General features: G+C 41.4%; 1 protein-coding gene across 2 annotated transcripts in view; it reads left to right on the forward strand.

Moving 5' to 3' along the window:
• Positions 1-258: 258 nt before the first annotated feature.
• Positions 259-22,184, forward strand: part of tfdp2 (transcription factor Dp-2) — a 129,711-nt gene continuing 107,785 nt past the window's right edge. The window contains exons 1-3 of one of the 2 annotated variants that reach the window (XM_084321761.1): positions 259-315; positions 20,217-20,303; positions 21,513-21,579. In XM_084321761.1, the coding sequence (XP_084177887.1) occupies positions 20,289-20,303; positions 21,513-21,579 (82 nt within the window). In that variant the 5' untranslated portion in view covers positions 259-315; positions 20,217-20,288. Of the gene's footprint in view, positions 316-493; positions 636-20,216; positions 20,304-21,512; positions 21,580-22,184 lie in introns of those variants that run through there. The other variant, XM_084321762.1, reaches the window with a different exon arrangement.

Below are 22,184 nucleotides of genomic sequence, written 5' to 3' on the forward strand. Positions count from 1 at the left end.
TGGCCTCCACGCACGAGCCTCTGCCTTGGTGAGGATTTGCTGTTTACATCCCGACGTCCAATCTGCTTCCATCTGGCGTGCGGCGTCATAGGCGGGTGTAACCAATGAGGGCAGCGGCTGCTGGCCACCGCCAAGCTTGTGTGGAGCCGGAGCTCCTCTTCACAGGAAGTAGTGGAGGACGAGGACCACCACCACTCACAGACACACAACAAGTAGAGTGAAATATTATATATACTTTTTTTTTTTTTTTTTTTTTTAACAAGGGACAGTTAAATACCACCACACGAGACAGACGGGAAATAATACAGCAAACAGGTATATAAAGAAACAACAGTTTCTTTGTCGAAACCGCGACATTCTGCTCCTCGCTAGCATTGAAGCTCAAACTGGTGGATTGTTGCCTTTTTCTTGATATGGTCGCTAGCTAACGTGTTAGCTCACTAGCTTTAGTGCTAGCAGGCTAAATAAGTTAGCGTGTTAGCTCGCTGGCATTTTTGGTTGTCAGGAGAGCATGTCGACAGTCGAAAGCGAATGATGCATTTTGTTGACGGGTGAATTATTTCAGTGCATTTGAGGTGCAGTAACACCAGGTAACTGTTGACTCGTCAGTCCTAGTCGACGTTTCGCAGAGTGAGGTGAGTTGGCTAACTAAGGGGTTAACTGTCCTGTCTTAACATCATCATTGCTGGTTTTCCTCAGCAGGGCCAAATGCAATGTTTTATTATGTCCGTGTATATGTTATAATGTGTAAACTGTACTTGATTTGAATAAATAGCCACAGCTAGTGCACTCAGTAATGTTATCGTTACTTATTGTAACTTACCTAACGTCAGTTTGTTTCTTGGAGAGCTTTGCTCGATCACTGTTTTATCATCGATGCTACTGGAGGCACGAGTTGCACACTGAACATTCACAAATGTCATGCAATGCATGCTAAATAATGTCACAATAATAATAATGATAATAATAATAAATAATAATAATATTACACTTGCTAGTCTAGAACAACGCCAGCCTTATGTGATTTGTTGGCAAGTGCTTTTCAATATTGCTGAGAACGATTGAGAGTAAATACACAAAGCTATCTATCTATCTATCTATCTATCTATCTATCTATCTATCTATCTATCTATCTATCTATGCTTGCCGACGGGTTTCTGTACAGTGCAGATCATGGAGAGATTGTAAATTGGAGACAAGCTGTCAGTTTTTCTGTGGGACATCTGTTCTTGTTGCACAGGCAGCAGTGTGTTGGACATTTAATCTGGCTGCACGTCGGGCAGGGGGGGGGGGTAGAGGCAGACCCGGCCCAGGCATAAGGTCATAGCATGTGTGGACAGTTGGCACCCTGGCATTACACTCTGTGAATAGATAGGTCTGTGTAGATAGGTCTGTGAATAGATAAGTTTGTGTAGATAGGTCTGTGAATAATAGGTTTGTCTGTGAATTCATAGGTGTGTGTGTTTACATTAATTTTAAAGGAGATTGTTGCCTTTTTTTGTTTTGTTCTTATTGCATCCAGTGTGTGTCTGTGTACGTGGACATTGTGGAAAATATTTTGTTTACATGTGTTCTTTTTGGCATAAAGGTTGACATGGGACCCCTGTCCAGCACCGTTTCTCCCCATCAAAATTTTGCGATTTGAATTAATATTTTATCAATCTAGTCTCACGTTAGTGCTGCAAACTCTCTCTGAGCTCCATTGGGAAAATACCGCCCCCTATCGTCTCTCCCTGTGGTACTGCACCCCTTTGGAATGGATTGAATGAAACACATGGGGGGGGGATCCTGCTTCCTCATTTACTTCTCGGGCAAGTCACCCGAGAGGATCGGATTCATTGTGGACCATCAGAACAGCGTGGAATACATATTTCCAGTACCCAGTGTTGGATCAATAAACGCGATCGATATTTGGAATGACGATCAGGAATTAGAATAATCTTTTTGGATAACATCTGATCTGAGGTAAGGAATCTATTGGGGCTGTACCGAATGTCATTTTAGCTTCGATCGAAGTATTCGAACGAAGCTTCGAATGTCTATAAAAAAAAGAAAAGAAAAAAAAATCTCAAACTAAATCCTCAATTTGAATAAAGTGATTAATCTGATTAAATTAGTCTTTTTCTTTTATTAAATCAACTTTCTTTAATGAACATAAATAATCCAATAAGTTGGTATGAAAGTGATGGTGACGTCTTATAGTATAATATTATAATATTAGTGTAGCCTAATTAGGGATGCCCCGATCGATCGGCCACCGATCGTTATCGGCCGATAATCGGTATAAATATGCGATCGGTGAATTCCGATAATGAGTCATATTCGCCGATCGCACAGGACCTGCAAACTGCCGCTCCTCCTCCTCCTCTCTTGCCCCGCCCGCACCCGTGTAAAGTTTGTAAACACAGAGGACTGAGAGGAGGCTCCTCTGCTCGAGTCTATAGTGCATTCGACCGTGAGCTAATGTTAGCTACCTAGCTAGCTATCGTTACTGTTTAAACAAAATTACCCAGTCAACTATTCACTTTTAGTAGGCATTGTCTAACGACTAACGGTATTTAGCCGGCTAGCTACTGATAGCTCCTGATATCAACAAATGCTCCAGCAAGTCTAGTAGTGCATGTTGATATCTCCCTCCGTTAGCTCACGTTAGCTGACGTTAGTTCACTGTTCAAAACGAAATGTCCCATTGAACTAAATAGTTCACTGAGGCGTTGTCTTAACGTTATATAGCCGGCTAGCAGTAGCTACAGATAGCTCCTGATATCAATGTCTTATAACATTGATTCGATAGGGGGCGACCCTCTCTGCGCCGCCCCCTATCTCCCTGTCTCCGGCTCTCTCGGAGCAATGACCGGAGTGTTGAATGTCCCGTGATTAAGACGGGGAGGATGCGACCCTCTTTGCGCCGCCCCTGTGCCTCAAATAGATTCGCTATCAGCTCTATCTTTAATCTTTCAAAATGTTCAGTTGCTATCAGCTCTATCTTTAATCTTTCAAAATGTTCAGTTGCTATTGCATGCACTCATCTGTGTTTCACTACACACTTGAGTGCATGCTTACCAACTGTTAGTCTGCAACACTACTAGACATCTAAGAAGGGAGATCCCCCCTTGAATGGCCCTTCTAATGTTTCTCTCCTCCACACTGCCTGTGGAGCATTTTTTCCCTATTGTTAGGTTTTAGTGAGTTTTTCCTTACCTTCGCGTGGGGTATGTCTGGGAGTGCTTGCATTCTTTCATTTATTTGCATTTATTTTAAATTTGTTGGACCTTATGGTGTTCTTGTTCTGTTCTTGACTTATTGTTATGTTTCTTCTTGACTTGTTTAAAGAAGACTTGTACGGCCCATGGGGCCATTAACGTGTGTTGTCGGGCCTTACAAATACATTTTATTTGATTCGATGCGTATTCGAGCTGAGGGCTTGCTGAATGTGATTTATACCAATACTAGGGTCCAGCTGCAGCGCCGGAGAATCCTGGCCGTAGCTGGAGGCTACTAGAGTACACACAGACAGTGGAGCTGTTTGCAGATAGCGAGCATTTTGACTTGTTGCGTGGTGGTGGCGATGTCTCGCAGATAATACAAGTACAAGTCTATTTATATAATATATTTTATATAAAAAAAAAAAAAATTATATAAAATAATTTAAAAAAAAAGTTTAATCAAAAGCGATCGGTATCTGATCGGTATCAGCCGATATGGCTCACGACGATCGGTATCGGTGGCAAAAAACGTGATCGGGGCATCCCTAAGCCTAATCTTTAACTGCAACTGTGAAGAAAACCCCCATTGGTTTAAACGGATTGAAAAAAAAAATATATATATAAGATACAAAAAGAAAATCTTTTATTAAAAATTCGAATGTTGATTTAGAATTCGAATGTCAACATTATGATCGAAGCTTCGAAGCATTTGGTACAGCCCTAGAATCTATTTGACCAGTCTTAGGATAATCAGAGTTTTTTTCACAGAGATATCAACGTGTGCCCTATGTGTGTGTGTGTGTGTGAGAAGCTTCGAGAATCGATTTTTCAGCGTGCATAAGTACACATATACTATCGATAATCTAGCGTTTTTTTAAAACGATTCATAAATAGGCCGAAAAATTACAACGTTTTTTGTGTATTCCAGAATATTCCAGTAAAGGGCGTTTATCACAGAATCTTTATATTTTCCTGAAACTTAAAAAAAACGACCGTTTTTCAAAATGGTATCAAACGGAAATGAACCGATTTATAAAAAAAAAAGAAAAAAATCCGTTTAGACTGTTGACTGCAAACAAGTCATTGATAAGCGACGGCCAGATTAGACACGATAGCCATAATTTAAGACATAGTTTATGCGTTTGCAAATATGAGAGCTCTATCATTGAAGTGGGTGGTGGCATTCAAGGGGGGTAAGGCGCACCGCATGGCTGGCACTGAGTGTGTTAATTGGTAGACAAAGTTGATTTTCTTTAAAAACGTAAAGATTCAAGAATCACATTCATTTGAAGAAGAAGAACATTCATTTGACATGCTATGCTAAATATCAGATTTACTGGATCAAAGCACACATTATTATAATTCAATTTCTCTTGATACATTATATTGAATGGTCCATTCAATATAACTCGTTGTAGTTTTTGAGATGCAGCCATTTCTGTATCCTACTATATTTAGTCGTTAGTCACAAGGGGTTTCTCATTTCATCATCTTTCACAAAAACACTACTAGTGGAAATACAGGTTTCTATGATCACATAGAAACCTGTATTTCTGGTTTTATTAAAATATTGTTGTTTGTTGCTAAACAAGAGGCATGTTTCACAAGGATGCCCAATGTATAATTTGAAACTATTTAATTAAATATGTAAAGGGGCTCAATTAGCCCTAGAAATTAATGGGCATGTTATATGTTATAATTAGGGCTGTCTTAAATGCTTCGAAGCTTCGAACGTTCGATTCGATGGCACAAGCTTCGAACATTAAAAAAAATCGAAGTTAAAAAATATATATATATATATATATAAATTTTCTGTTCAAAAAAAAAATTTCAATTTTTTTTTTTTACTTCGATTTGTGTGTGTGTGTGTGAACTACCCATCCCAGTTAGGACAGCCGAATCCCGTCCAATCTTTCGCCGTCGACTAAAGACTCACTTCTTCAACCATTATCTGAAATGATAAAAAAAAAAAAAAAAATCTAACCGTGACTAACCTTACTGTCATGCACTTGTCCTAATAAACTAACCTACACTGTAACACGCAACACTTTGATGAACATTGTTACTCAGCTGATAGAGTTGTACCCTTCTTGCTGTCTTGTCGTACAGAACTTGTAAGTCGCTTTGGATAAAAGCGTCAGCTAAATGACTAAATGTGTGTGTGTGTGTGTGTGTGTGTGTGTGTGTGTGTGTGTGTGTGTAGGTGTGTGTGTGCGCGCGCACCTTGTAGAATTCCACACATAAGAAAGAAAGATACTGGGATGAATAAACAAAATAGGAAATAAAATGTAGAAATGCATGCAATACATAAATAAATATGAATCTCCATATATGAAATATAACATTTAGATAAGGTGCTACTGAGATGTTTTGGTGAGTTCTTTGTTTTTTTGTGGAAGTTGCCCTTCTTAAAAATGCATGAACATTCACTGATAATTGGTCTGTAGTGGAGTCTACAAGGTCTACATTGCCGGACCATGTAGAATCCGGACCTTGTAGACTGACATAATTCTGTGCATAGTTTAGTCTACACAGGCCATATTTCAAATAATCAAAATCTTACTTCATTCATCTTAAACACTCTTGATTTGGGGGATTGGTAGTTCCCATGAAATCTGAAGTTGTTCAAACGACAACAGCGATCCACCTTGAATTAAATCACACAGCCGAGTGAAACCTTGTTGGATGCGTCAGTCACGAAAGGGGCTACTTAATTAATTAATCCAACCCACTTTATTTATAGAGCACATTTAAAAACAACAACGTTTACGAAAGTGCTGTACAAGTCCCACAACATAAGATAAAAAAAAAATATTAAAAAAAAAAATTAAAAAAAAACATTTTTTTTTGGTTTTTTTTGTTTTTTTTAAGCTTCGAATTAAAATCGAAGCTCGGCCCCGAAGCTTCGATTGCCAAAAAAAGCTTCGAAGGTCAGCCCTAGTTATAATATCAAGTTTCTGGTAATTTTGTTTTGTTTTGTATTGTTTATAATATAGATTGTTAGATATAGATATATCTATATATATGTATAATTTATGATTGGACTCTACTTTGATAGGTCATCCCTTTGGTCACATTGCACCGGCACACCTGCGTTGTGATGTCATTTCCTGCCGTGTCATGTCATGTAATTACCTGCCAGGTGTATTTAACTACCATCTTGATTGTATTTCCATTGCTAGCCATATCACTGAAGAAGGACATTGTCCGAAACATGTCTGCTATATATTCAGGCTGCCATTAAAAACATTGAAACTGAGAGTGCTGGTCCGGCTACCCTGCTTTTTGATATACTGAACTTTATGGGATTGCAGCACCCAGTGTGAGAACTTGTGAGCGCGGTCTAACTTGACTACCGGTATATGATCACATGTTTAAAATAGACTCCAGATAAGCGGTTAGGTGGCCGAGCGGAGATTGCGTTCGTCACCAGCCCCGGAGCTGTGAGCTGGATTCGCCTGTTCGAATCCAGCTCACAGCTCCGGGGTTGTCACCAGCTTGGCTGGCCGTCTGCACTAATACAATTGGCTGTATTAGAGGGTGGGAGAAGCTGGCGGGGTGGGTCCGGGTCGTTGTAAACAGCGACTCCTACAGTTCGGTCGGGGCGCCTGCTAAGCGCGGATAGGACTCGAGGGGGATAGTGTGGTCCTCCCACATGCTACGCCCTCTCGATGAGAATCCGCGCTGCCAGGTGAAAAGAAGCGGTGATTGGCTGGACGTGTGTCGGAGGAAGCATGTGGTAGCCTCCACTCTCCCAGATGATCTGACTGTGGGGGGTAAGTGCGCAGCGACCAGGAAGGGACTGGGAATTGGCATACGACTAACATTGGGATGGGAGAAAATTGGAGGAAAATGGAGGGGGAAAAAGACAAAAAAAAAAAAAAAAAATAGACTCCAGATAGACTCAAAGTAAGAATGAATTATAAAGAAATATTTTCCATATGCACTTTTGGGGAGAAATGATGAAATGTAGCTATGACCACGAGAAACAAAAACATTGATATGGGGTTTATGGGTATGGACTATGGATGCATTCAGATGAACTAATGACCTCTGTTGCTTATTGAAGTTTGTCAACCACTAAAACACACACGCACACACACACAGGGAGAGAATAAAGCCCAAAGCCAGACATATTTGGTCTTTGAAATGCAAGTGCAGGTGTATTTCTATTCACATACACAGTATTTGGTCTGTTGCATTTGGCCACTGTCAGTGAGGTACGGCTAATTCTCGAAAAACATTCACTGTTCAGTAAAGATGTGATAATGTGTTGACTAAGCGACGGCTTTCAATGTGTTCTCTGTGTTGACAGTAATGGTAGTAATCGGATCAATCTTTTTCTTTTTTAATGGCCTATTAAAATGTTTCTAAAAACGTTACTGTTTTCCAAAATAGCCTAATTAAAACGTTTTAAAATAACATTTAAATAACGGTACTGTCTTCCAAATGGACGAGTATATAGTGTTATAATTTTGTAATTAATTGAAATAACAAGGCGGCAGTTTAGACTCATTTTATACTCATTGAAGATTGTGCTGCATATATGAGAACGGTATGCAGCACCATATATCCGCCAATGAACGGATATACATTTTACTGAAGGTATTGCTGTCCGTTGGTTTGTTTTAAAATTATATTAATTTAAATAATAACACAATACCTTCAGTATTGTTGTTTCTGCCTGTGTGCCTTTGCAGAAACAGCAGCTTTGCGGATGGTAACATATCCATCAGTTCACTCTCTCCAAACTTTTCTGTCCATCAAAAAATTGACACAAATCTGGCGCAGACAGACTTGATGCTAACCCTGTCCAACAACCGGATACTTCTCATTGAAAATTAATTAAAAACAGACGTAGGCGGTCAGACACAACGAATCAATGTAGCCACGTACTGTTATACAGAACACAGAGAGGGAACATCCATCTCCGCTCTGCGCTATTGTGGTGCTGAAAGGACAGCGCAGACACGGAATGAGTGTGTGGAAATAGCAAATCCATATCTGATATGGGAAAATTAATAGGCCTATCTGGGAAAATAATTACGATACATTCGAATAGGGCTGGGCGATATAACGATAACGATAATTATCGCGATATATTTTAATAATCGATATCGAAGAAAAAAATTTACATTTTTTTGTGACCTGCAACAGGGCAGTTTTAAAACCAGAGACAGTGGACAGACTTGTCTTTCTTGCCTGCAACTTAAAGTAATGGCTTTGCTTGTCCAAATGACAATACTGACCAAATTGAGATTTATTTTTCTCTTATTTTGTTTGCTTTCTAATTTAAAATACAGTTTGAAACCGTCTGTACACAGTAGACTATGTGTGCTAGCAGAGCTAGTCTCCAGTCGCGAGTCACGGTACACATGTGAGTAGGGTTGGGCACCGAGAACCGGTTCTAATAGGAACCGGTTCCTCCAGAACCGGAAGTAACATATTTGCATTTCGATTCTTAATTTCAATTATAAATTATTATATATATATTTTTTTACTTTGTTAATTAATACCCTAGTTACAGTACAGCAACCAAATTAAACTGTATCAAGTCAACTGACAATGTGAATAGTATGAAAACAATTTAAGATAAAAAAAGAAAAAAGAAAAAAAATCTCCTGCCAAATAAGCTGTGACCTGTTTTGACCTGCACCTCAAAGAATCGGAATCGAGAATCGTTTAGAACAGGAATCGAAAAAAGGGGAAGCGGAACCGGAATCGTTCAAATCCAAACGATGCCCAACCCTTTGAGGTGGTTTGTCCACAAAAAAAGCGCCAAAAGATAGAAAAGAAACTAGCAGAGCCAGAACTGTTCAACTCCCCTGGAGCCACAGCCAGCAGAGAAGCCGGTTTACTTTAGCTTTCAAACCAGCTGCAGCCTGAGAACTGGAGTGTGAGGGGATGTAACACTAAAGATGGTGACAACGACAAAGAATTGCTGCAAAATAAACATACCGGTACATCTGTTGTTAAAAAAATAAAAAATAAAAAATTGTATTACTTATAACAATATCGAGTGATATGATATTGTTATCGCAATATCATTTTTGGCCATATTGCCCAGCCCTACATTCTAATCTGTAGTGAATCAAGCATTTTAACATATAGTGCGTTACAAAAAAAAATAAAACGCACACAAAAAACAAATACTTGTCAATAGATGGCTCCCGACACGTCGAGCAAAAAACTGTGTCGTTCACATCCCTACTGTTCAGGAGGTGATTTAGTGCTGACAACGAGATTGAACAACCTGGAGCTACAACTGACAAAGGTCAAAGAAAGAAACGGTACAGGTCTCCCAGGAGAGAGAGAGAGAGAGAGAGAGAGAGAGAGCGAGAAACCTCTCCATGGAATAGAGCCTCAAAACTGGTGACCGAGACTGATTGAGTGATTGATTGGGAACCATATTTATGGTTTTAAGGAGTTCTTTGACAACAAGCTGATTGTTTACCTATGTGACCAGAGCAACCTATTTGCATCGTATAAGGAGACGCTTGACCACAACGTGTCTCCAAATGAGAGGACTGCCGTCTCTGCAGCGCTGCTGCTAAGTGGCTACAGCACAGGGCCACAGCGTCACATGATGTGGGAAGATAATGATGATGTCTGTGATACTGCTGTGTCCCACCTATTAACCAGGAACAGATGTGAAGACCTCTAGTTTCTACACCTAGCAGATAACTACAAGAGATGTGATGACCTCCTCTTAGTTTCTACACCTAGCAGATAACTACAAGAGATGTGACGACCTCCTCTAGTTTCTACACCTAGCAGATAACTACACAAGATGTGATGATTAGGAGTTTCACTGGGAGATGTAACATGCATTGAGGTTTAATGCTATCTCCCCCAGATCCCCTCCCTGCTGAACAGGTTGCTGTTGTAACGAGCAGGATTCATACCCCACCGGCCTCCCACACACTGCCAATTATATTGTAGGCACTAGTGTCCAAGCCGGAGGTACCGCTAACTGGAATTGAACCCGGGTCTCTCTGTGGTGGTAGGCAAGTGCATGGTTCTTGCTCAAATCTGCATGGGATTAGCATAACGTGGGCATGTATGTAAATGAGGGACTTGTGGCTATAGGACACATTTACATTCAGATTTCTTGAGGGGAGAGATCATGGCAGTTTTTCCCTTGCCAGAATCTGGAGTTTTATTTAGCCCCATTCCCGTCATGCTAGCATGACAATGTTGGTACCTTAGGTCTTCTAGTTTCATATGATACCAGTATCTTCACTCGAGCTTCAAACCTGAGCCCGCCAGTGCCACAGCCTCTGAAGACGAGGGTTAACTTCCCATGGAAAATATCCGGAAAGGTTTCCATCTCTTTGCAATCCAAAGTGCAAGGTTGTGCAAATACCACTTGGGCTAATAATGAATAGCAGAACTAAGAACGAAACTGTAGCTTTGACAGTTATACTTTACAGTCCGATCATGGTGGGTGTTGAGGGAGAGTCCAGAGAAGGGGGGAAGGTGGCGGTACTCACTGGGTCCTAGTTGAGTAGTGTAACGAACAGCTCTTTGGGGAGAAGCTGTTGATGTAAAGTATGAGTGTTTATTTCAGAAATCTTTTTTATGAGATATTCTTGTTAATATCTTATCTTTATTATTCTTATAGACAGAATTATTTATCATCATGGTGATAATTTCTTTCAAATCCTTGATTTAATTACAAGGATGGAAGATAAACAATAAATAGGGTTTTTCATGCATTGCCCACCCAGCCCTTGCAGTTGCAGCTGTTCATCTGGAGTCAGGATTTGCTCATTAGGGCAAATTGCTACTCCTGTCATGTGGGGACCAACCAAGCGGAGGTGGGCTCACACGTCGCAACCCAATTTGGGCCCCTAATTCTTAGGTTGGAGAAAAACATCAGCATAAAGGACTTTGAAGTTTCTCTACGGGATCCATGGGAATTCACATGGTAATTTTCAACTTTTCAGCTTTTCTTTTGAGCTAAGCCTTAATGTCAATGTGTGGTTCAACTTGATAGGACAGGTGGCACTGAGGAAAACGGGCTAAGCAACGTGTGTGTGTGTGTGTGTGTGTGTGTGTGTGTGTGTGTGTGCGCCCGTGCGTGTGTGTGTGTTTACTATTCAGCATAGTCTTTCGCGTGCCACTTTGCCCAGCTGTCTCTTGTACCCTGCTGTACCTCACACTGTCGCTGTCATGTCCCCAGGGAGACGGCAGTAGAGGCTGTCGAGTAGAAAGGCCTTCATGTGTGCAGCTGTTGGGCTCGGCTTGAAATCGCGACTGGCTGTGTTACTGTAACTACTAGCTGTATTGTTGTTTGGTTACTTGCTTTAAAGTGAAATCGAAAGTATAAGATAAGATGGATCATTGATCTTTATTTGGTACACGCCTTGACCTTGATTCAAACAATAGGCCTAGTACTTTACCTTTGATCATCTTATTCCATGGCTTCTAGTTATAAACTGTTAATTACTCTGGTCCTCTGATGAAGTTGCTTTCATCAGAAGGCAAAAGTTGTACGGGGCAGTTTAGCCAACTGAAATGCGATGCCTAATTAAATCAAAATACTACCAGTATGTCTTATCAAACCCAAGATTAAGGCCTAGATAGACTAGTCTTTTCAAAGCAGGAGTTTGAACCTCGACCTAAGCATCACTGTTCTAATTATTTAGCAACAAACAAAATTGAGATTTAGATTGCACCACGGTTGGCTAAAATTATACTCTAGAACCAATCCATTCTTGCTACACAAATTCCTCCCGTGTTCAGCGACTAGACTAGGGCAACATAACTTAGATTAGATTAGATTCAAATGTATTGTCATTATTATACAGCACAAGTACAGTGCGATGAAAAGATGTTTGGCATCCAACCAGAGTGTAAATGTAACAGTAAAGTGCAATAGTAATTAGGGCTGTCTTAAATACTTCGAAGCTTCGTTCGATGGCACAAGCTGTGAACAAAAAGAAAATCGAAGTTAAAAAACGGTAGCAGCAACACTTGAAACGGAGTAACGTACAATGTCGAGTTCATACTACACTACACATATGAACTCGACATAACGTTAACGTAACTCCGTTTCCATGAAGTGTTTAATTAGCAGCAATCTGTTCTGTTGTTGAACATTTTACGGTAAGTTAGGTATCCGACGCACTTCCTGCGAGGACAGGAAGCCGTCATGAAATCATTGTAGTCTTTTAGTCTTAACTAAAAGATTTTAACAAAATAAAAAGCAGCAGCACTATTGGATAACTGAGTCATGTTTGCTATGTATTTCTTTCTTTAGGGGAGTAGGACATTTGTTTCACAGTTTTAGCATGATGTTTTATAGATGGCTAGGTTAAACACAGGTTTTTGTTTTTAAGAGGGGGGGGGTTTGATTTTATTTGATTGAAGTTTATTTCAAATATGCAACACAACAAACAAACATCAAGTACAGATATAGCCTTAAGCCGTTCAAATAATAAATGTATACATTTTTTTTTAAATAATAATAATCTAAAAGTATCGATAAAGTACTGAACCGTTAAGCAGTATCGATAAGAGTAGTAGTATCGATAAAATCCTAACGATACCCATCCCTAATTACAGTACTGTTATATTGTTTTTTTTTATCAATAAAAAATATATTACATATATATTGCTGGTGCTCCCAACTTCAAAAAGTGCTACCAAGTAAAATAAAATTAATTTTCAAGCCCTGGGCTAACGCCGGCTGCCACTCATGCTTGATCCCTACATATGAACTGTTATATAAACCATTGGTATTCTGTTTTCTGTTCCAACCTATCTCCCCTGCAAGCATGTAGTTACATGAAGAATGTGCTGAGCCGCAGCTAACACAAGCCGTCCAGCCAGCTAGCTCGTTGCAGTAGCCCTGGCCTGAGTACGCTCTGGAGCCCAGCTAGCTCGTTGCAGTAGCCCTGGCCTGAGTACGCTCTGAAGCCCAGAGGCGAGATGAGACTACCGCTGGCCTGGGACCTGGCCTGAGTACGCTCTGGAGCCCAGAGGCGAGGCTACCGCTGGCCTGGGACCTGGCCTGAGTACGCTCTGGAGCCCAGAGGCGAGACTACTGCTGGCCTGGGACCTGGCCTGAGTACGCTCTGGAGCCCAGAGGCGAGACTACCGCTGGCCTGGGACCTGGCCTGAGTACGCTCTGGAGCCCAGAGGCGAGACTACCGCTGGCCTGGGACCTGGCCTGAGTACGCTCTGGAGCCCAGAGGCGAGACTACCGCTGGCCTGGGACCTGGCCTGAGTACGCTCTGGAGCCCAGAGGCGAGACTACCGCTGGCCTGGGACCTGGCCTGAGTACGCTCTGGAGCCCAGAGGCGAGACTACCGCTGGCCTGGGACCTGGCCTGAGTACGCTCTGGAGCCCAGAGGCGAGACTACCGCTGGCCTGGGACCTGGCCTGAGTACGCTCTGGAGCCCAGAGGCGAGGCTCCTGCAACCTCCGGGAAACATCGCCTCGCTACTCCACGACCCCCCCGCGATAATGCCATGTTCCCAACACCTCTAAATGAGTATGTGTCACGTCAAACCTCCCGACAATAATGTCTTGGCTTGGGAAGAGACACAAACAGCCTTGGGCTTAAACATTATGACTGGTATAATGTGGTATTTATGATTGTGTATGCACAATGTAATTAACCAGAACCACGTTCACACTATAGTTTTCTTAAGCAACACGTTTCTTTTACCTAGGAAGTGACAATACGGTGTACATGGGAAGTAGTGGTATTAATGCTGACAAAATAAAAGCCATTCAATTCAACCTTCATAAAGGTTGTCAGATTGTGAAACGTTTAATAATTCATTTAAAAAAAAATTGCAAAGTATTGCAAACATTTTAATTGGATCTAACTTTGATTTCAACCACTGGTATTCCCTTGCCCTTCTTCTCTTGCAGTAGACCAGACAGTTTTCCTTGTTCTAACTCAGGAATCTTGTTACCAGAGCTCTCACTAAAGACTTTAAGGATCCCAACGCAGCCTGTGTAAGCACAAAGAACAGCAGAATGAAACCTCACTTCATAACATTTGAGGACAATAAAAAAACACAGGAAAGTCGCAGCCTTATCTTCACTGTCGCGCTCTCACTGTGGTCGCACAGAGAGCCGTGTTGTCCGACATGGGGGGTGGGGAGGCCGGGAGGATAATGGGATGGATGACAGATGGACGGGTCACAGTTTAGAGTGTCAAGTATGCTCCATCTAGTGCATGTCTCATCTCCCTGGCTTCCCCTGTCTTATCCTATTCTACCCTACCCCCAATGCTTGCATTTTACCATGGCCAGGGAGGTTATGTTTTCGCCCCCGTTTGTCTGTTTTTTAGGGCTGACCTTCGAATTTTTTTTTAAGCTTCGAGATAATTTCTTTTTTAAATTATTTAATTTTTATGTTGTGGGACTTGTACAGCACTTTGTTCAACTTTGTCAGTGCTGTAAAGTTTAAACCTTTTTAAATCTTAGACAAACAAAACACTTTGCTTTCATGAAATATTGTAAGCCGTCATTTGAGGCTTTATAAAAGCAGCACAATGAACACATCTGTCAGTGCCGAGTCAGACCTCATCTTAAATAACAGCATTGCTTGTTGTAATTAACAAAGAGAGGCAGAGTTGATTTTGCAAAAAAAATTATAAAAAATAATAATAATTTAAATAAATTTTTTATAATCGAAATTTATTTTCATATTCGAATCCCATGCCCATCGAGTGTTTTTCCGTCAGTCTGTCTATGAACAACATATCTCGAAAAGTAATGGCCGGATTGCCATGGAATTTGCTGTGCACGTTCATGACACCAAGAGAAAGACGTCTATTGATTTTGGTGATCCTATTATCTTTCCTTTAAAAACGAGTATCTCCTGATGTCGTACGGTCACAAAAATTATACCCAGAGATCCTCGTGGACAACACATTTGCCAGTTTCCCCCCCTACTCCTCCGATTCGCTAAATGTGTCTCAGTCTAAGGGAACGTACTTCCAAGTTCACCCAACTCTCCATCAATGGCTGTGACCTTTCCCTGCCCCCCAACGCCTTAGCATTGTTCTCTGTCGCTTCTGTGTCAGGATGCTGCCTGTCCGGAACCACTGATTCCAGGTCAGTAGCCTTAAGGCTTGAGAATGGAGACAGTGGGTGGGGGGCAGGATTTAAATGGACAGGCATTTAAATTCAAACCGGAGAGGATTTATGCGCATCCCAGAGTTTCCCATATATAAATGTGTGGTGTCAGACAGGCCCACCAAAAATATATTCTCCTAACTGACACAGTAGCATAAAAAAGGACAATAATGGAAATAAGTCCTGGACTTTTCGTTCTATCCCTGACAAGGCAAATACAAATGTTGATCTGTCAATGTTATGTTTTTTTTGTCAATAAATCAAATCAAATCAAAGTAAAAATGTTTTGGTGCTAGCCAATTTCTATTATGCGTGCAGGCTTGCCACCACCACAAATAGGCCTAACATAAGAACCTTTGAGCAAACGGTAACACTGTATCCAGAATCTCTTCACAGGAACAAAAGCCAAAGTAGTTTTTTTTTAATGCTCTCTGATGATACCTTTCCTAAGATGGTCATCGTTCTTATCTGATTGATTTAGAAGGGAAGGTTGGTGCTGATGCCACAGATTTTTAAGACTGTTGCCCAAAATCCTATTTGTTTGCTTGCTTTTGATTTGTTGTGTCTACTATTAATTTATTCAGATACTACAGTTTTATTCAGATACAATTTTGCCTACCGGTAGATCAAATGTAACCCTCATAGCTACCGATAAAGCATGTAGGATATTCAAGAATGTAGATTTTACAATACATTACAAACACAAATATCACAATAATGTTTGTAGTAGTCTCCTCCTTGTGACCTCAACAAGTTCCCTAAGGGGGAGAGAGAGAGTGAGCACAGCTAATGGGGAACGAGAGAAGGATAGACAATGAGTGAGAGAGAGAGAGAGATGGAGATTGAGGGAAAAAGACGTGCAGCTACTTTGAAGCCTCCCTGCTTCCTCTGTGAGTCTGTCCCCGTCAGACAAAAGGCCATTATGTGTTGTTGTAGCCTTGGGGGCTGCAGGGGGTTATTGTGGCTGAGGGACAGGGGCGGTGCCTCGCTTTGCTCTGCCATTGATCCATTGAGTGGAGGCTCCTCTCTCTGTGGCCCGGTTAGGCCTGCCAGCTGTCTGGTTTAGTCGCTTCCTAAGGTCCTCAGCAAGCCGAGAGGACAAAGACGCCCCCGGTCCTATTTACACTGGTGAAAAATGTAGCGACAGGGACGTGATTTTTCAGGTCGTATCAGGCTTTCGTCCCGCCCACCCGTCCCCCCTCCCCTTCTCGAGTACCCCCAACAGGGACTGATATTGAAGGCATGCTCAACAAAAGTTTAGGCTGGTTGGATAGGTTAGCAACAATACTACCACAGTAATAATAAGTATTGTTAATATAATACAGTATAATTAGTAATAGCAACATCATTTCTAACATAATTTCATTTTTTTTGAATTTGTCCTAATGTTTGATATTTTTTTCCTTTTTGTTTTATCCACTTTTTCTCCCATTTTCTATTTTTCTCCCATCCCAATTTCGTATCATCCAATTCAACCCTCCCCTCTCTCGAACGCTGTTTCTTGCCTCCCGCAAGCCGGCTGCAATGTGGACTAAGTCATACATAGCACGAGTCCCCTCCAATACTCGAGGTAACAGCAGTCGCATCTTTTCACCTGCGCGGCGCGATCTTTCAGCGTCAGGGGTCTGCGCTTTGGAGGGGCGCCGCCCCCATCGCTTCCTGATTCTACTGCGCAGGCGCACCAACCGACCTGTAGGAGTCGCTGTCCACAACGCCCGATCCCCACCCATCAGTTTCCCACCCCCTAATACTGCCAATGTGTATTAGTACGGACGACCAGCTAAACTGAAAGCAATGTGGAGCGCTGGGCTCGAACAGGCGAACCCAGCGTCTCCAGTATTCGTGGTGAGCGCCTTTCCCACTGCACCACGTAGCCGCACCTTTTTTTGTGTTCTTAAACTGTTTTGTTTTTATAAAGGTTTTGTCAATAAAGGTTATTTAATATTAAGCTTTTTCCCTCCTCTTCTATAATGTACACAATTGTGACCTATGGGGTGAAACCACTAAAAGGGGGAATTAACTGGTGTTATCCTGAAAAATGGGATAACAACATGGGAGGTATTCTAATTATTTTATAGGCTAAATACAGTCACTCAAGTTGAACTAGGTTCTGAAGAGTTACTTAAAATTGTATTAAAAAGGTTTTACATGAAGATGCTTAGTCACTGTCTAAGCATTATAAAAGACAATAATGGGTTTCTTTAGCTGCGGTGCTAGACTGCAGTTTGCGGACGGCTGTGGATGTCACTAGAGCTGGGTATCGCCACTGATTTCTCAAAACGATTCGATTCCGATTCACAAGGTCCCGAATCGATTCGATTTCCGATTAAATTCGATTCAATGCTATAACATTTTAATGGTTCAAGGAACCCTCTAACCTGTTGCATTGTTAAAAATATCAATGTTTACATTAAGAATTTACTCAAGCAGTTACATGAATGTACTTTTTATTGGAACATTTGCTTTTGCATATGTCACGTCTGGGTGATGTCTCAGTAAGTGGTTTCGTAGATTTGTTGTATTTCCACAATCATCTGTCTGTCACTATAGCCAATGGAAATGCTAGAAATGGTCACTGGGCTGGGAGAACCAATGGAAAATGCCTATCCCGAGGCCAAACTTAATTGCCGACCCCTGGTCTACACCCTCCCTAGACCGACAGTGGGGCAATGCGCGCAATGACCAGGAAGGGAATTGGCATAACCACTAAATTGGGGGATAAAAAAAATATATACAGTATTATAAAAAGAAAAAAAAGTTATGATCGATTTTGGGATTTTATGAATCGATAATCGCTAATTCAAATGAAGATCGATTCAGAATCGGGAAATCGATTTATTTTTTAACCCAGCCCTTTCACACATGGGCAGTGCCTGGAGTTGCCCTTTCACACATGTAGCACACAGCAGGCGATTCTCCGCAACAGACGTGTTCTATGAATTTACTCTGCTTGGTTTAGGAGAGGGGTGGCGCCTTGGTAGAGCGAGGGCATGACGCAGGAAGGGAAAAGTACCTCCTCCGCATATGTACGGAAAATCGTGTCAGTGCCTTAGCGGTATTCCGTACAGAATGAAAGAAGCGACCAACGGTGTTTTTTGTACAGTGCAAAAAACAGGATTGTACGCTCTGGAACTGTATACCGTAATTCCTCTAATAGTAACCCCGGCTTGTATTTGTTTCAACTGTAGCGGGTACCAGGCTTGTATTAGGAGGAGGCATGTATAAGAGAGAGGCCTATATTTCTAATTTTCAAACGGATCATAATGAATAAATCAACATTTTGTGTCAGTTTGAACCCAGTAAAATGTACTGGGTTAATTTATTGAAACCAAGTACTGTATGAAATAGTAAACAGTGCAATTACAGGTGGTCACTGGTCATTTCAACATTTTCAAAGTGAAATCAAGTAACTAGCTCAGTATGCAGCTCAGTATATTAGTAACCCGGCTTGTATTAGGAGGTCGGCTTATAATTGCTTAGCTCAAGAGCGCACCCGGCCATTAATAGAGACCCGGCTTGTATTTGAATACCGGTTACTATTAGAGGAATTACGGTATAAACATTTGTATTACTCATAACCTGTTAATTTATATGAATGCTTTGAAATGACGAGCAAACAGCGTTTCATATCTCTCATCCTCAGTCAGACAGCGGAACAAACTGGCCAGCTTATTATAGTTGATTTCATAAATCTCCAGTTTCAAAGCATTATTAAGCAAAAGCTGACCTGTTTAACAAATTATGACTACTTAATAATCATTTCATACATGCTAAAACACAGTGAGAAGCACACATAATCGTACATATAAATGTATGGCTCTAATCTTGCTCTCTGCACCGCAGGTGCCTCCACGCCGTCACTTTTTGGAACATATCGGGCGCAAACTCGCTCAAATCTTATTTTTTTATCCACTTTTTCTCCTTATTTTCTATTTTTTCTCCCATCCCAATTTCTGTTTTCCAATTCTCCCCTCCCCTGTCTTGAACGTTGCTCGCATATGCCCCCCACTGGTCGGTTGTAGGGAGGATAGAAGCTTTGCATCACGTGTCCCCTCCGGTACACGAGGAGGCAGCCTGTCACATCTTTTCACCTGCCAGCGCGGACTCATTGGCGAGGTGTAACGTGTGGGAGGCACTACCCCCACCATTTCCTGTCTCTGCTGTGCAGGCGTCCCCCAACCGACCTGTAGGAGTCGCTGTCCACAATGTCCAGATTACCACTCATCGACTTCCACCCGCTGACTCTGCCAATTGAGCCAGTATGACGGCCGGCCCAAGCCGGAGGCAACGCAGACAGCCGGATTTGAACCCTGTGTCTCTTGCGTTGGTGACGAGCGCAATGTCCGCTGCGCCACCCAGCCGCCGTAAACTCGCTCAAATCTTGATGAGACAAATGCCTTGTGTGTCTTGTCCTTGGTTCGGGAATGAAATTGCATGAGAATGACGATAACACGGATATAAATTGATGACCAATATTATCTTATTGGGCTTAACTTCTAGTGAATTATACGTTACATTAAAATGTTCCTCCATTTTCTGGGGACCCCCTGGAACCTCCTCAATGACCCCTGGGTGATCCCCAGACCCCACGTTGAGAACCACCGCAGTACAACCCTACTCTCCAACTTTGATGATTATATGAACCCACACCTTCTGTCACCTCAGCATGGCTTCTGGATAGTGATGCTGGGAATGCTCTCTGTCCCTCTCTGCCACCCAACCCCCATCTCCCTCTAGTGTATTCACGCAGGGTGGACAAGATACAGAACCGTGTACCACATGCAAGGAATTGCTGTTTGTGTATTGGTTTGCGGTGGGCCTGTCTTGATACCGTACAGGGCTGCAGTACATAAATTAGAACGTTGCTCAATGCTCAGTCTTTCTGACATCCTGCTCTTCTGTTCTTTAGAGATCGCCGTGCTGTATATGAAGACTGAATGAGCAGTGCTGGGATAGGAGCACCGCCCATCACCCCTCCAATATGATGGCCAACCCTGTGAGTACCTGTCTGTTTGTCCCACCCTCACTGTGTGCAGTACAATGTTAGCTACCAATTAAGGCACAGGCACTACTATACAATATACAGTTTTTACTCTATATCCTTATGCTATACTTGCTATTTCTAAACTATACAAGAACCACAACAGTTCTTTCCTTAAAGTGACCTTTATTTTCCTCGTTGCTTTAAAGTGTCCTTTCCATTGTATTTAAAGTGAGCGTTTGTGTGTGAGCAAATGCAGAATGTGTGTCGATTCATCTCAACTAGTAGTCGATTGATATGGGTTCTTCAATGACCGATGCCGATACCAATATTACCAGAGAACAGGGTAGTCAATATAATCATCTGATAAAATACAACAATTGAATAATAACAAATGAGTTCTAAACTTAAATTCACTGATATATTGGCTTAACTAGCTTAGCTAGTTGTTGACAGCTAGGTTTGCACTTGCTAACATTTGCAGAGTTTTTTTTGCAGAGTTAGCTTTGATTTGGCCTAGACAAAATATCGGAAACCTTTATATATTATATAAAACAATGCCATATTTTTTCCCCCTTCAAAATATCTATGACATTTAGAACCCTATTTACCGGTAAGCACCTTTCTGGGTGAGCTAGAATGAAGTGATTCTTGTGTTAAAGTTGAACCTGTGAAAGATGGAGATGTTGGTGGGCCAATATAGAAACCATGCCCGACCCACGGGTCATCGCGTTCAGATGTCATCCTACATGGAACACCTAGTTAGTAGTGACAGTCCATTGTAAGCAACCGCTAAGCAATCTGAAGCAGCATCACGACAGTCACAAACAAAACCTGTAGTGACAGATGTGTGACCCAAAACCCTGAGCTGCTCCTGGCTGCTTTTCAGCACTTAGATGAATAATAATAGCTCAACGGAGGAGAATGAAACCGTCACACAGTTCAACACAGAAAGAGGAACTTCTCCTTTATCATTTATCTACATTTCTTTTTCCAAAAGATTCACTCGCAAATGTCAAGTCACACACAAGAAAATAAAGAACATAAAATAAAGAATGTTCAATTAAGGTCCTGAATACTGTGCAGCTATAAAAACTGAAAGAAATGCAACCAAATCCTGGTGAGAAGGTTGGTCACATCAGTACCACTAGTGCAAATGTGAATTTAGAGCCCTGGATTGTATTTATATTATTGGCATCATAATTAACCATATCTATGTTTCAGGTTGGCAGTGTCTCTCTGGCTGGAGATCTAAAGGCCTTCATATGCAACAGCCAAAACCTCCCTAAAGGTAACAGATGGACTTACTCCTCATCTGCTCACAGATATTTAAACCCATTCTGTACTTTTGTTTTTATATTATGATTGAAGGTGCTCATTATTTTAATGAGCTCAAAATGGGGTGTTTTTGTGTGCCAAGTTGAATAGGAATCATTCCTTAATTTGATCCTAGCCTAGAGTATTAGTCAGCATATGTTTTTTGGGGTGGTAGTAGTTTTCTTTGGGATAGTAGATCCCTTTGGGATAGTAGATATCTTTAGGATAATAGATCTCTTTAGGATAATAGATCTCTTTGGGATTGTAGATCTCTTTAGGATAATAGATCCCTTTGGGATAGTAGATCCCCTTGGGATAGTATATCTCTTTGGGATAGTAGATCTCTTTAGGATAATAGATCACTTTAGGATAATATATCTCTTTGGGATAGTAGATCTCTTTGGGTTAGTAGTAGATCTATTTGGGTTAGTAGTAGATCTCTTTGGGTTAGTAGTAGATCTCTTTGGGATCATATATCTCTTTGGGATAGTAGATCTCTTTGGGTTAGTAGTAGATCTCGTTGGGTTAGTAGTAGATCTCGTTGCGTTAGTAGTAGATTTCGTTGGGTTAGTAGTAGAT

The sequence above is a fragment of the Notolepis coatsorum genome (genome assembly GCF_963971535.1).
Source record: "Notolepis coatsorum genome assembly, chromosome: 1".
Taxonomy (NCBI): domain Eukaryota; kingdom Metazoa; phylum Chordata; class Actinopteri; order Aulopiformes; family Paralepididae; genus Notolepis; species Notolepis coatsorum.